At 47.2% G+C, this 15,430-nt stretch overlaps 1 protein-coding gene across 1 annotated transcript in view; it reads left to right on the top strand.

Annotated features, from left to right (window-relative positions):
• Positions 1-330: 330 nt before the first annotated feature.
• The window catches only part of LOC119657147, a 29,915-nt gene continuing 14,815 nt past the window's right edge, over positions 331-15,430 (top strand). The window contains exon 1 of the mRNA XM_038063924.1: positions 331-3,733. Coding sequence (XP_037919852.1) covers positions 602-3,733 — 3,132 coding nt within the window. The 5' untranslated portion in view covers positions 331-601. The remainder of the gene's footprint in view (positions 3,734-15,430) is intronic.

Genomic DNA, 15,430 nt, shown 5'->3' with positions numbered 1-15,430 from the left:
AATGAAATGAATGGGCTTGGAAGATGATGGTTCGTACGAAGAATGCTGACTCTTCGAATTGGAGCCTGCGCGGACCATAAATTGTGTGCGATGGATGGTGATCTTTCGAACTAAATTAATTAAATACAATGATCGCAATTGTCGGTCTGGCTCATTGTGGAGCTGTGAAGAGGAAGAGTTCTGAATGGTTGTTGCTTCTTAGGTCGCATTGGGGTTTGGGCTTGGACCAGACCACAAGTAGTTACAGTTATAGTTCCGAAGAAGAAAGTTTGATAAGAAGTTAAGTGTTCTCAGGGAACGCTCAAGTTAAGGTAATTAGGAAAATCTTCCTAGCGGTAGCGCCCTGGTCCTTTGGCGAGTCTCACGTAGCGTTCCGGGTAGTGGTGGTTCCAAGTTACCAAGTATCAGATGTTAGATAACTCGTTTGAACAATAGCGTCCAAAGATAGTTGAATACAGCGACTGCCAACTGCCATTCTCGGGTACCGTACCATCGTCACACTAGCCAACTGCCTTTTAAAATTAACTGCGACGTGATGAATAAAGCATGCGATCGAGGCACAATTGGTACCCAAATGTGGCTGCCGAGACCCTGAGCGCGGATGACTCAGCCTGGAAATATCGCGTGCAAAAACGAAAACAACTTCTCGTCTCAGCCTCAACTAGCCGCTATGATGTCGAGTGATTCTGATGAAAAATACGCCAGCGGTTTGGGCGGAGGAACGCTAACAACATGTACTGCGCTTACTAGCCAGGGAGAGGAAGGTAGCCAAGGTGCGGCTCCCTCTAGCAGTTATCACGGATTGCCAGTGTCTGGTGAGGAGTCTTGCAATCGGAATCTGTTACTCTCGAAGTTCTGGTGCGCGGAAGACCGCAACTCCCCGTCGACGGTTATCTATGAGAATATTTGCGAAGGATGTCGTTATGGAATCTTCGATTCTGAGGGACGATATTGTAACTTCTGCCGATTCATTCTAAGCGGTCAGATTGGCGGCGACCAAGTTGAGAACATTTATGAGAATATTTGCGGACAATGCGGCAGAATATACAATTCTGAAACTGTCCAGTGTGAACAATGCTCGGTGCGGCCTAATTTGCATTCACATTTCCATTCAGAAGTGCCGAAGAAATCAAGCGATATCACTGTTGAGAGTCGCTCGAACCCCAAGTCGGGGGCGGGGAGCGCAGTGCTTCGCGATCTTCTTGGAACATTCAGAAAGGTGCGTTCGCGTAATAGCAAACCTGGTCGTGACGCAAACAAACGCCGGAAATTGGAGATCATTCATAATGTGGACGCGGTCGACTATTTTGGAAGAACTCTCAATAATCAAAGCGCAATTGGCGTGAATCAATCGTTCGAGGCAGATCGATCGCGGGGCCGGAAGGACAACGGACGGCGTATTTACGGGCGGTTACGCAAAAGCGACGATCATTTAATGAACTCATTGAAAGCGGAACGAGAAGCCTCAAGTGATAACAGCTGCAGGAGGAGCAGCAACAAGCCCAACTCCAAATCCGATTCGAATATCAACAATCTTGGCTTTTGCCGGGGAAGCGTATCGACACTCGATCACGGCGAGGTTGGGAGAGTTGTAGAATGCGATAGTGCGACAACTCCGGCCGCGGAGGCAACTGCTTCGAATGCACCCACCGCCACCCCCGACCTACTGCCTAGCCCGTTTCGATCGCGACCACGAGCGTCGTCGTTTTTTATGATTCAAGATAACGTCGTCGACTGGCTGACATCATTACGTCGCCAGACACACGACTACAGTCCCCAACCCGCGTCGGACGACTCCATTTCCAACATAAAAAGTATTCCATCGTTAAATTTCAACTGTTGCGGATTCCTGTGCACGAGTACCGCCAACCTGGCCGACGCTACTTCCGCGTTCCGTGCTGCTTCCGTGTACCGATCGCGCTTGCCCTCCGCAGTAGAACTTACAATCGAAAAGGCCAATGTGGCCCGCGGCGAAGGTGCCCAAGACGACGATGATTCACTGAAATCTCTACTGCTCACTGCGCCCAGCAACCTTCGTGTCGAGTTAATGATCGACAATTTCAAACGGCATCTAATGGAAAAGCGGATCCGATCGAAACGTCGCGCGATTTATGTGAAAGTGGACGATAGTGACGATATCGCGGACGGTAGTGCCGTCGTTGCAGCCGCCGCGGCCTCCGCCGGGCTCGCCAGCAATGGTGAGCGCCAATCGAAGCGGAACGCCTTCCATGAAAGAGACTCGCAGTTCGTTAACGACATTCTAATTGCATTCGATACGTTCCTGAGCCGCGAAAGTGAAAGCAGTGCGGGCGCTGGCAGTACCGCTCAAGCTGTACCGGACGACTGCACCCAAAAGAAAGCAACAAGCGCGCGTGACTCTTTATCGCCGGAAGCCCACAGTGATGGCAGTGATCTCCGAGTGACCCAACAACCGCAAGTTGATAAAACTTCTGGGAACAACCGCAGTCCCGGGCAAGATGAACAACGAATAGGTCCCGTTGTAGCGAGTTTAGTCATAGCGAGGAAAAACCTTCTGGCGCCCACACGCAGCCAATGCAAAAGAGAAATTCTCCAGTCGCTTTTCAACCGCACGGACGTGTTCATTAGACCCTCGATCTTGCGAAATCTCCTCACCGCGATTGAAGTGTCGAAGAGTCTCAAGCGGCAACTTCTTTCCCTCGAGCCCAGTCTGCGCACCTTCCTGCACGCGGTCAGCAGTTCCCCGATCTACGTGAAATTCGATCAGAAGACGCTTATCGAAATGTACGCTTCTGCCGCGATAGTGATAACGCCAACGTCCCCAACAAACAAAAAACCGCGTCCGATCGGTCATAAAAGTGCCATAACATCCGGTGATAAAAGTGGAGACACCAGTGACAATGGGAGCGATAAGAGCTCGGCGCCCGCCCCCTCTGCCCCCGAAGACGATATCTACCAGCCCATTTGGAAATTCCGAACTATCGGGAATCCCCGCGAGAGTTACCTTTCCATTGAACCCACAGACGACCTTACGGGAGCGTGCAGCTGCGCGACCTCGGTCCCAGGCCCCAATGATTCATCCTCGCTTAGTGTAGAAGATCTGAGTGACTGGGAGACTGATGACGAATTTATCTTCGCGTCTGAACACAGCAGCCCGCTGAACAGGTTTTTACCGCGGGCGTCACCGCGGCCAGTCAAGAAATACCTCAAGAACAACAAAAGCCCCTCGGACCGCGCCTCGCCAGCCTCCTCGCCCAGACTGGGCGAAAGAATCAGGGCACTGAAGACGTCGCTGCTCAAGCCGCACAGCAGTTCCCAGTCACTGGCATCTTTCTCCTCCAACTTTAGTGCTGATAGTGCAATCTCCACCTCGACAAACAATAGCTGTGTCTCCTACAACCCCAAGAGTGGCTACGCAGTGAAAAGAAAGTACCAAAGAGTTTGTATTCTGTATAATCACGAAGACCCGCGGTTGCGTGCAATCATCTACAAATATGACGACGCCCGACGGGGGAACTTGACTAGTCAATTGAACCATAGGAATAGTAGCAGCAATGACTACCAGAAGAAGAGGGAATCGACCCCGGCTTCCGTACGAGCCCCTGAAGTCTTCAAGGCGCCGGACAAGGAGGGCTGTAAGAGAACCAAAGTAAAAAGCACTAGGCCGCCGACCAATGACTTCATGCCGTTATGTGTGCAGGCTTGGAAATTCACTTTATTGGATGTTAATAACTTGGATGATGAAGAAGACATGGTAAGTAGCGCTAACTACCCTTGGGGATTTAATATCAGACCCGATTAACAGCAACATAACGTGCCAGAATTGGTGAATCACAACCTTTTTATTAGAGTATGACGATTACGAGATCTGGATTCGGATGAATGACCAAAAGCTGAGGGTGCGTACACGGAGGTGGAAAATCTTAGAAAGACACGTTCGCCGCAGCTCCGACGCCCGAACGGCGGAACTACAGCGGGCGCGTGTGGGATTCACACCCACTAAAAACCACCCCCGGTCTCTCCAGCCCCAGCCCCGCGGGACCACCATTGAGGTATTACTTCGCGGGGTAGGTTTGCGATTAGGCACTCATCCTTCTCCTATTTGCGGTTTTCCTCCTTCTTTGTTCCGTCAGCAACTCCTCCTGCATTTCGATGATTGCGGAGCCAACCGCAAGCCACTTCTCCTCGGACTCCAGCATCTCAGTAACCAAGCTCTCCGGGGTCCCGCTCCTGCCCAGCACCTGGTTTAAGCTCCTTCTCTCAATCGCAAATCGTGGGCAGTGAAACATCACATGCTCTGGATCCTCCGGTATGCCATCGCATCTGGGACAGTTCGGAGAATCATCCAACCCAAAGCGGTGCAGATACTGCCTGTAACAACCACCGTGCCCCGTGAGGAACTGGGTAATGTGGTAGTTGGTTTCCCCATGTTTTCGCTCAAGCCACATCCCAATGTTGGGAATGAGCCTGTGTGTTCACCGACCTTTCGCAGACTCGTCCCATCTGCGTTGCCAGAGATCAAGCGACTCTGACCTTGCCGCATGTGCATGCCCCTCCATACGTCTTGCATTGTACAGGACACTAATTTCTTTGGCCAGAATGTCAACCGGGATCATGCCTGCCACCACCAACACTGTCTCATCCGATGTGGTTCTAAAAGCACTGCAAACCCTCAAAGCCATCCGCCGGTAAACCGAGTTCACCTGCTTCCGTCTCTGAGAGTTTGCAAGCGCCTCTGCCCACACAGGCGACGAGTAGAGCAGGATGGAGTGCACCACTCCGGCTAGCACCAACCTCCGGCAATGTTTCGGCCCACCAATATTTGGCAACATTTTTGCAAGTGCCGTGGTGGCACTGGCTGCCTTTTGGCATGCATACTCTAGGTGTTCCCTAAAACTCAATTTGGTGTCAATTATTACCCCCAGGTATTTGATAGCCGGCTTTGATACGACCGTATGTCCACCGACCTCCACTTTTACAGTGTTATTTTTTCTGCGTTTCGTTATTAAGACCGCTTCCGTTTTCGCATCCGCCAAGGTCAGCCCGGCCTTTTCTAGCCAGGACTTTACCGCTCTCACTGTTTCTGTTGCGTAAACCTCCACATCTTCTGGGTGTTTTGCTGCAACAACCACAGGTAGGTCATCAGCAAAGCCGACAATCGTGGTCCCCTCTGGGACGGGAAGAGCAAGCACCCCATTATAGATGATATTCCACAACAGGGGACCAAGTACCGATCCCTGTGGTACCCCGGCTGTGACAATGTACTCTTTGGGGCCCTCATCCGTCCCGTACCAGAGAGTCCTCTCTGAGAGGTAGTTTTCCACCAAATTTGCTAAGTATTCGGGGACACCTATGTCAGCCAACGCCCGTTTAATTCTATTCCAGTTGGCCGAGTTGAATGCGTTTTTGACATCCAACGCCACCACGGCACAGCAGCCACCAGAAATCAGTGCACCTTTTGCCAGGTTTACCACCATGCCAATTGCGTCCACCGTAGAATGGGTGCGTCGGAAACCAAACTGGCGTTCCGACAAACCATTGCTGGCTTCGACGATGGGCAGGAGTCTGTTGTAGATGATTCTCTCCATCATCTTCCCCATTGTATCCCACAGGCAGATAGGACGATAAGACGCTGGGTTTCCAGGTGGCTTGCCAGGCTTCGGAAGCAGCACCAACTTTTGCTTTTTACACTGGGCAGGGAATATTCCTTCTTTTAGGCACGGCTCGAAGGTGTTGGCGAAAAGTTCGGGCCTAGTCTTCACTGCCAGTTTCAAAGCTCGGTTGGGGATGCCATCCAAACCTGGGGCCTTGTTGTCACCGAACCTACCACATATTTCCCGCAGCTCCTCCACAGTTACGGGCGGTATTATGCCGTCATTTAGCTGGACAAAAATTTGCCTTCTCCTATTTTCGTGGTGAGGGAACAGAGTGGTAACAATGTGTTTCAGGAGGCGCGGACAGGTCACCTGGGGTGATTTCCGCAGCCTTTTCATCACCACTCTGTAAGCCTCGCCCCAAGGGTTTATGTCGGCATGGTCGCACAACTGTTTGAAGCAGTTCTTTTTGCTCCTCCGAATGGCTTCCTTTAGGCGGCCACGCAATTGCTTGTGTACCTCCTCTCGACCGTCGCCACCGGGTTTTCCCCTGAGCCTCTGGCAAAGCCTCCTTGCCCGAAAGCATGCGGCTCGCAGACTTGCGATTTCGTTGTTCCACCAGTAGTTGGGTTGCCTACTGGGGAGCAATGGCCTTCTGGGCATAGTAGCATCGCATGCTTCCGTCACCCATCGAGTGATCTGGGTGGCTTTCTCTTCAGCCGTACCATTCAGGGATATGTCGGATTTGAGCACCGCGGAAAACGTGTCCCCCTCGAAAGCTTTCACTGTCCAGCCAAGCATACCACCCGGCATTCTGCGAAAACTCTTTTTCGAGCTCGATCCGTCCTTGATCTCTATGCAGATTGCCTGGTGGTCGCTGTGAGTATAGTCCTCACTGACATGCCAAGCGATTCTTCTGGCTAAAGTGGCACTCACGTATGTCAGGTCCACTATAGACCCCAGGCCCCTTCCCCGGAAAGTGTACGAAGACCCAACATTCGCCAGTACCACGTCAAGCTCCGCGAATGCTTCGAGGAGAACACGTCCCCTGACATTAGTTATCCGGCTGCCCAATTCAAGAGCCCACGCGTTGAAATCGCCTCCTATTATGATCGGCCAACGTCCTCTTGCATCCAAAACAAGAGCAGCAAGCATCCGCTCATACTCGACGAGTGTAGCGCTGGGTGGAGCATAGCAGCTGTAGATGTGGATGCCCTTCACCTTCGCTCTGATGAAGCCCTCCTCCGGGTGCTCCATTATTTCCTGGAAGGGTTGTTCTCCACAAGTCCACAGCGCTGCTTGGCCCGTTTGGTCTTTAACCCAAACGCTACCACCGTGGTTTCGGTATGGTTCACTTAGTATGGCCACATCGATGTTTTTCTCGCGGATGGTTTGCGGGAGTAGATCCTGCGCCGCCTCACAGTGGTTGAGGTTGATTTGTATCAACCTCATCTGCGATTTGTGCTAAGGGCTCTCCTGTATTCAATGTGCAATGTGCCGATGGTCCACACCCTCCTTTCCTTTGCACAGTAGACAATTTGGGTCAGCTCCGCAGTCCTTGCTGCATGGGTGCATGGGATATAACGCAACACTTCGTAGCGTAAACTGCTGGGTTGTAACAATTGAGAACTTGCATAATTTCTAATTGTTTTTCGTCTTCATCTGAAAGTATCCATGGTAATTGTAATATCTCCAGAATTCTTTGAATGTTGGCTGTCACGAAAACGGTTTCTATTGACCCCAGGCCCCTCTCTAAATTCATCTCTAGATTTAATCTTTCAGCTAAGGTTAGGGAGGGCAGCTATGGTGCTGTCATTTTGGCTTTCCGTAAATCCATTCGCTTCCGCCAAGTCAGTTATGTTTCAGACTATGTTATCGTCATAGCGGAAATGCTCAACCTCTTCCAATTTTGTGATTGTTTCGGTTTATCTCCCCCGGTATTCCCAGCAGGGATTTCATTTGAAAAGTGTAATAATGTTCTCATCACGGGTGGCCTGAATGCCAGATCCATCAATTTGGGTGATTACCTCAGCAATGGCATACGTCTAGAGGCTGTGGTCCTCACTTCCGCATTTATCTTCCTTAATAATGGTATGCCCACTTTTTATAACCCACCGTCCAGGTCTAACCAATTGGACTTGGTTCTGGACATTGCTCTTGTAAATTCTGCCAGTCAGTGTTGACAGTGCAATCCACACTCCTATCTACATCTCTATGCAGGTGCTCAATCTCTCTTAAATTCAAGATTGATTCGAGTAGGTGAAAAGCGTGGGTCAGCAGGAGGATATTCCAACTCTAAAGAGCCTTTTGAAAACGGAAATTGTTTTGGAGGATGGTGGTTGCGAACGTGAAATAGGAGCGCTGGCCTGAAATTTGGTCTGATTTATCTGGTACAAAAGATGTTATGTCCGTTTTGGAAATCCATGAATTGTTTTCGTGGCTACATTAGTGGCACGCCTCCAACTTGGGATCCTAGGAAGAATTTTGAATATTTTGTTTATCTAGCTGGGGCTGTACTGTCCAGTCCCAGCCCCTGCTCCTCTTGGCGGCCTAAGAACTTTTTAAACTAGGAAAGGAATCACAAAACCTAGAATTTGGTGGTACGGATGCTGACAATGGTCTGTTCTCGATCTATAGGTCGTTCCGGAGCCTGTTTGACACTGTAGTTCCCCGTGATTGGAAATAAGGTTCAGGTCATCTTGCCTTATGATTTGGGAGGAACCTGTGGCAGGGCCCACGTGGCGGCTGCTTGTGGTAGGTTGGTCGATGGCTTTAAATCTACAGGTTTGCTGGTCCTGGCGTGGAATGCTGCCTTCAGATGTGATAATTCGGCCTGTGGCTGGAACCCAGGTCTTACGGTTTTCCTTGAATGTTAGTTTTGACGGCTGAACTTTTTGCTATCCTTCAGGCCATGAAGACAGTTTCTTCAGGATGGGTGAGCAGAAAGTTGCCATTATTACAGACTGTTTCCAGACTTGTAAATTACTCAAACAAACTTCGCGATCACACTACCTGGTGGGCAAAGTATATGCCCTGGTTTCTGACACCTGCTTTAAGTCACTGAAAATTCTCTGTCCGGCTTTTGTGGGCATGTAGAGACCTGTAAGTTTCTGGGTGAGTATCGCACGAGATTGGTCGAGCGCTCCCCTGTTGATATTCTGAAGACCATTCAGGAACACTCATACAAGGAGTGGGAGGATGACCTTTTGGCAGCCTAACGGGTGAAAGTACATTTTTTCGCCAACATTTACGTGACTTTATCTATAATTAAGCCGTAGGCCACCCGTGTACTTACAGCTTCCGAGGAAAAATTACTGAATCGTTTTCAAACCAATCATACATTTAATAAAGTCTTTCTCAAGAGATTTGGAAATATAGCTTCGGACATACGCAGATTTGGAAATATAGCTTCGGCATATGAGGCAGCGTCTGATGAGTTGCCTCTGCCCTGGACGAAACCGTCAGTAAATTTTTAATTTTTTCGATATGCAAGACTTGTAAAGTTAGGGAAACTAATAATTTTCTGGTGTAAGGAGTAGGTATACCAGGTTCCGGGTAAAGTATAGATGGTATACCATGCATTTGAACCTTCAACAAATTCTGTTGAGTAGGTTTCCTTGCATAATTGAGAACCTTTTAGGTTTTTGTAAGGAGGCTATAGCCCCTTTCCTGCCACTACTGTCTTTCTTTCTTGGCATTGATATATCCGTGCCCCTCTGCGGTCGAATGGTTCGCTGTGAGTAGAGTCGCGGTGTACTTCCAGTCTCACACTTTGTTGGATATAGTTATATTATTGAGCAGTTTTTATGCGTTCGTTGTCTAGTTTTACCGGTATCGCTCATAGATTTCGTTGTTATGTAGGCTACGGAATCGTCCATCCTCATGTAGAGGACCAAAAATTCTTCGGAGCATTCTTTTCTCGAACGTGGCCAGGAGTTCGCAATTTTTCTTGCTAAGAACCCAAGTCTCCGCGGAATACATAAGGACTGGCAAGATCATTGTCTTGTACAGTAAGAGCTTTGACCCTATGGTGAGACAAGTTCTCAAAGTTCATTTCGGGATTTAATCTGACAGCAAAATTTAGGGAAGATAATTGATGCGGCGTCATTTTGGCGCTTCAATAGTCGGTTCTTTTCCGCCAAATTAACTATGTTTCAGAACATGATGTTGTCATAGTTGAAACACTTAACCTCACGTCTAATTTCGTAATTGTGTCAGTCCATTTCCCTCCCAGTATTTCTAACAGGGAAGTTAAGGCTTCCCTCTTTTTCTGAGATATATAACAATGTCCTCATCACAACAGTCACCACACTCCCATTTGGACTTCCACGCAGTTGCGTAATATGTCTTGTAAATTCAAAATTGATTCTAATAGGTTAAAGGTTCAGATCAGCAACATAAGGCCACAAGTAGATATCTTCACTCTTCTTCTTTTTCTTCAGCCTTTGTCCCGTTCACAAGCGGGGTCGGCTCGTCGTGATCGGCTTCGCCATTTGGCTCTATCGAATGCCTGATCTGGGTGCAATCTCGAGGCTTTCAAATCCCCATCCAGCGTATCAAGCCACCGTTGTTTAGGTCTGCCTTTTGGTCGTTTACCATCGACTTCGATGTTCAGACCAATCTTGGCAAGTGAATTCTCGTTTGCACGAATTGCGTGACCATACCATCGAAGACGCCTCTCTCGCAACTTTTCCACGATCGGTGCAACCCCATAACGATCGCGGATATCCTCATTTCGGATGTGATCTAAACGTGTGACGCCACTAGTCCAACGTAGCATCTTCGTCTCCATTACCGCAAGACGCCGTTCATTGTCTTTTATGGTCGGCCAACACTCAGAACCATAGAGAGCGACTGGACGGACGACATTGCGGTAAATTTTAGATTTGAGACTTTCGTTGATACGTCGATCACAAAGGACACCAGATGTGGAACGCCACTTCATCCAGGTTGCATTAATGCGTGAAGCAATTTCATAACGCAGTTCTCCATTGGCTGATAGCGTTGACCCGAGGTATTTAAATCGCTCAGTTCTGGGCAGATCGCTGCCGCTGACAGTGATTGTGCCTGTTTCATGGGAATCGGTCGTCAAAAATTCAGTTTTGTTTAAATTCATTCGGAAACCGTGTCGCATGAGGCGATCATTCCATTTTTGAACAAGTTACTCGAGATCATTTTTGCTATCAGATGCTAGGAAAACATCATCTGCATAAAGCAATGTGTAGGGCGCTGGACGTTGGATATCCCGTGTGACGATGTCCATTACAAGAACAAAGAGGAGTGGTGAGAGGGCGCTTCCTTTATGAATACCAACAGAGACACCCGCCATACTTCGAACTTTACTTTTCGGATCGTGGTAGAGCAATTGAACCCAGCGCACGAGTTCTTCTGGTCGGAGTGTTGTCGTAAAGCATTCCAGGTGAGTTCGTGTGGTACCCGGTCAAATGCTTTCTCTAGATCCAGAAAGGCAATGTATAGAGGGCGATACTTCTCACGGTGTTTCTCCATGAGTAACCGCGCAGCGGGTATTGCGTCAGTAGTTCCGCAGTTCTTGACAAATCTGGCTTGATTCACGGTTATTTCAACGATTTCGCGAATACGGTTGTCAAGAATGCGTTCAAAAATCTTCATGGTATGGGAAAGTAACCAGATCGGACGGTAATTTGAACATTCTGCTGGGCTACCTTTCTTTTTCCATATTGGAACAGTGGTACTTTCTTGCCAGTCAGATGGTGTTCTTCCTTCTTGAATAACCCGGTTAAAGAATTCACTGAGCCACCAGACCTATCACGAAAAATAAAGCCAGCCCAAGACTTGGTGGGTCCCGGAACTGAAGATTATTATTTATTTAAAAAGAAACAAATCGCATATAGGCGATTTAGAACTAGATCAAACACTACAAATTTTCTCCTCCTTGAGGAGGCCAAACATGCATGAGCAATGGCATGAGATTTGGACTGACTTAACTGTGACAAAGGATGTTAAGTCTTTCTGGAAATACATGCTGGGTTTTCGCAAATATTATACCTTAGTGACAAATTCCTGTACTGGGACCCAAGATTTCTCTTGAATATCTTGAACTTCTGGCTGGGCAGTATTGCCCCCAATCGGCCTCTCTTCCGGATGCCCTTAGATATCCCACATTTTCTCAGCCCCTCTCTAAAGAAGTACTAACTACTGCCTTGCTTAGGCATAAGCGTGTTTTTGTCCTTGGGCCTGACAATATTACTTACCAGTATATACGCTGGTTGGCGCCGGAAATTTTCTCTGATTCGCTGCAGGGTTCGAACCTCATCTGGTGCAAGTTAAGTCCGTTTGGGAACTGGTCCATTATTAGGGTGGTACCCATTCCCAAAACCTGACCCTGAACTTTTGGTTAGTTATCGTCCAATTCTTCTCATGTATTTACTAAAATGCTTAATTCAGTGATAAAGTTCCAAATCAATATATTCATTGATGAATACAAAGTCCTACCTGCAAACTGTTTATTCTGCAGGTTAATCTACATTCGCCTGTATCAACGATGTCTTATTGTACATTTCGTTCGCTAAAAGCAAGGATCAGCAGGTATTGGTTGTGGCGCTGGATGTGAGAACGCCTATGAGAAGGTTGATCTGGCGACCTTGAGTGACATAATGTCAAATTTCCTTTTTCCTGTTGAAATTGTTTGACGGGTGTCAAGAATAACATCCTTTTGACACCTTTAGAAAGGACTAAACTGTGTTTAAGTAGGCAATGGCATTCCCCAAGTATGCATTTCAAGTCCAATCCTGCATTTCAAGTCCAATGCTGCAAGTGAATGCGTTTTTCGCTGAATCCCATAGAATGGGCCTATCGAATTATTTAACCAAATCCAAATCTATCTTCTTCAAAAGGAGCAGGGTAACACCAGTGCTCATTAAAATTATGACTATACCCTAACCCGTGTTAAATCCATCACCTTTTTAGGTAGGGAGATAACAAGGACGTGCTATGTAAGGGACCACTTGAGCTCTATATTCGTAAAACCCTCAAAGTTGGTAGGTTGATTAATTTTTTAAATAGTGTTTCTTGGGGTTTCCCACCCCAAAAGGCAATTAATCTCTATAGATCTTTGGTAAAGCCCATTATAGAATATTCCGCCACTTACACTATGATCCAAAGTACTTTGAAAACAAACTCAACTCAATATCTACTTGTATCTTGCGAAGATGCTTGGAGCTGGTCAGGACCACCCCTTTACACGAGGTCTTTGCTTTGGCCACAACTCCGTTTCAGAAGGCTTCTTCTGGCAGCCTTAAATTAAAAGAAAGGAATCCTGGAATTGGTGGTGTGAAACCCAGATGCTGTCAATAGTCTGTCCTCGATCTATAAACCTTTCCGAAGCTTGTTCGATACTGTAATTCCCAACGTTATTCCCGCACTTCTAACAAGCTTCAGGTTATCCTGTCGAATAACTTTGGTGGCGCTGACAGAGGCCATGTGACGGCTACGTGCGGAAGGGCTGTGGAGGGCCTTAAATCAAGGTGTTTTCTGGTCCTTGTTGCTTTAATGAGGGATCGGTCTGCCTGTGCTATAGTTGGTCCTGAGAGGACGCATGCCTCACATTTTTCTTTGGCTGCTGAACTTTTTGCCGTTCTTCAGGCCATCAATGGGGCCTTCAGAATGGGAGCGTAGAAACTTGCTATTATTACAGACTCTCTCCATACCTGCAAATGACTCAAACAAACTGCGCTACTGCATCATCTAGTGAGTAAAATGCATACTCTTGCTTCTGACCCCCTTTTTAAGTCACTGAAAAGTCTCTGGCGTCCGGCTTATGCGGGGTACCCCTAAACGAACTCGCCCATCTTGAGGCTCGTAAGGCTCTGGGGTCTGGTCCTACCGTATTGATCAAACCCTCCCCTGGGGATGTTCTTAAAGTAATTCAGGAACACTGCTATAGAGAAAGGGAGGATGACTTTCTGGAAAAATCACCAGTCAAAGGACCATTGTTCTCTAACATTCATGCAACTTTACCTGTAATTAAACTGGAAGCTACACGTATACTTACATCTTCCGTAGCAAAATTACTGATTCGTCTTAGGACCAATCACACATACAATAAAGTTTCTCTCAAGAGGTTTGGCAACATAGATTCGGATGAATGTAACACTTGCAAGGTTAGGGAAACCAACGAACACATAATTTTTTGGTGTAAGGATTATGGCCGGTTTCGGCTTAAGTGTAGATGGTATAAGAAGTTTTTTAACCTCAAACAAGTCTTCTTGAGCTGAGATCCCTGCATGATTGATGGTCTTTTATATTTCCTTAAGGAGGCTAGAGTCAGATTATAACACATATGGGTTCTTTTACATTTTGGAGGCACAGCATTTCCTACCCTCCCTTTCCCTTCTCTCTGCATGGACCTATTCTTACCCCTCGGGGCTCCAATGATTCGCTGTGGTTGATAGAGTCGCGTAGAAGTATTCCCAGACCAGGTCAACTATCTTTTGACTACCCAGCAGCCTCTAGGCTTTCTAGTTTTGAGCTGGAATATGGAATAATAAACATGCATTTGCCCTTTTTTGGCCAAGAACGATAGTCTGTTTCTGACAACCTGGCTAAGTGCCTGCCATTAGTCTTGTTGGTGCACTTCGTGTGTTAACAAGTTGTTACCTTTATTGTTACCGAAAGGTCAAAAATGCTAGGAATAGGGAGTGACCTGACATCTTTCGAAAACAGACAATGATTGCTTTCCGGATTGTCGCAGCATCTTTGACAACGGTACTCAGAATGTTCGCTTTTACCAACTTGAGTGGGAATTCCAACGGTATAAGCTCCACATTCTGGGCCTAAGCGAAATAAGATGGTAGGACCCTGGAGAGTACTCCTCTTCCTCTTGCGACAAGCACAGACTTGGCAACCGTAACGATAATGGTGGCAGGTTTGTGGAATTCTCCAGCTTCCACCGTCTCGTCATTGGTAGTCTATTGTTCGAGCACAGAGCCTCCCATAAGGTCGATAAGTTGGGTTGCAACTGATCACTCCGCGATCATCGGTAGCTTTAGGATTTGCCTGCTGAATTTACGTAACAAGGGAGGCGCTGACATTTGCCTTGAAACGGATTACCATCTGCTGGTCGCTTACATCCACTTGCGTGTTGTGTCCGCCACTTCTTGGAGAGTTGGAGAGCTGCGACTCCCCAAGCTTAGCATCGACCGAGTGTATGATACAGCTGTCGCTCGACACCACTGTCAAGCCAGGGAAACCTATTTTGCTGCATAAGAATATCGATGAATATTGGACTGCCATTAAAAGTGCTCTTTTCTTGGGTGCTGTGCAGACCGTTGACCACGTCATAACACCTGGCTGACTGTGGAATCGTGGAAGCGGATCGATGTACGAAAGGGGTTGAAGGCTTTATTGACCGCTGCGAGTCATGGCGAATGTGACGCACAATATCTTCTTAATTTTCCCTTAAAGGAAGTAATTTATTTGGGTAAACGGCAAAATCAGCTGAGATAGATAAACTATGTTAGTGGTTTGGGGAAACGTCGTGCATTTTCCTTCATTAGAAAGGAACGAAAGGTCAACTGTTCGTCATTTTACTTAGGGGAAGAAACCCAAAAAAAGAGTTTTTTTCAAGATTTTTCTGGGATTACATTTTCAGGTTACAATCCATAATCGATTGGAAGACTTTTCAGGTGTAAGAAAACATTTTATTATTGACAGTTTCTTACAAAATTACTTAGGATCGTATAAACAATGCTAGATTTTTTCAAGGCCTTCGGTGGTGAACTGTGGAACCCTCTTGGATAATTATCTAAAAGAATAGAAAATAATGTTTTATGGACCACAGAGTGGGCAAATTTATAAAATAGATTCACATTCAAATT

Source organism: Hermetia illucens, chromosome 5 (assembly GCF_905115235.1).
Source record: "Hermetia illucens chromosome 5, iHerIll2.2.curated.20191125, whole genome shotgun sequence".
Taxonomy (NCBI): domain Eukaryota; kingdom Metazoa; phylum Arthropoda; class Insecta; order Diptera; family Stratiomyidae; genus Hermetia; species Hermetia illucens.
This window is presented reverse-complemented; position numbering and strand designations above follow the sequence as displayed.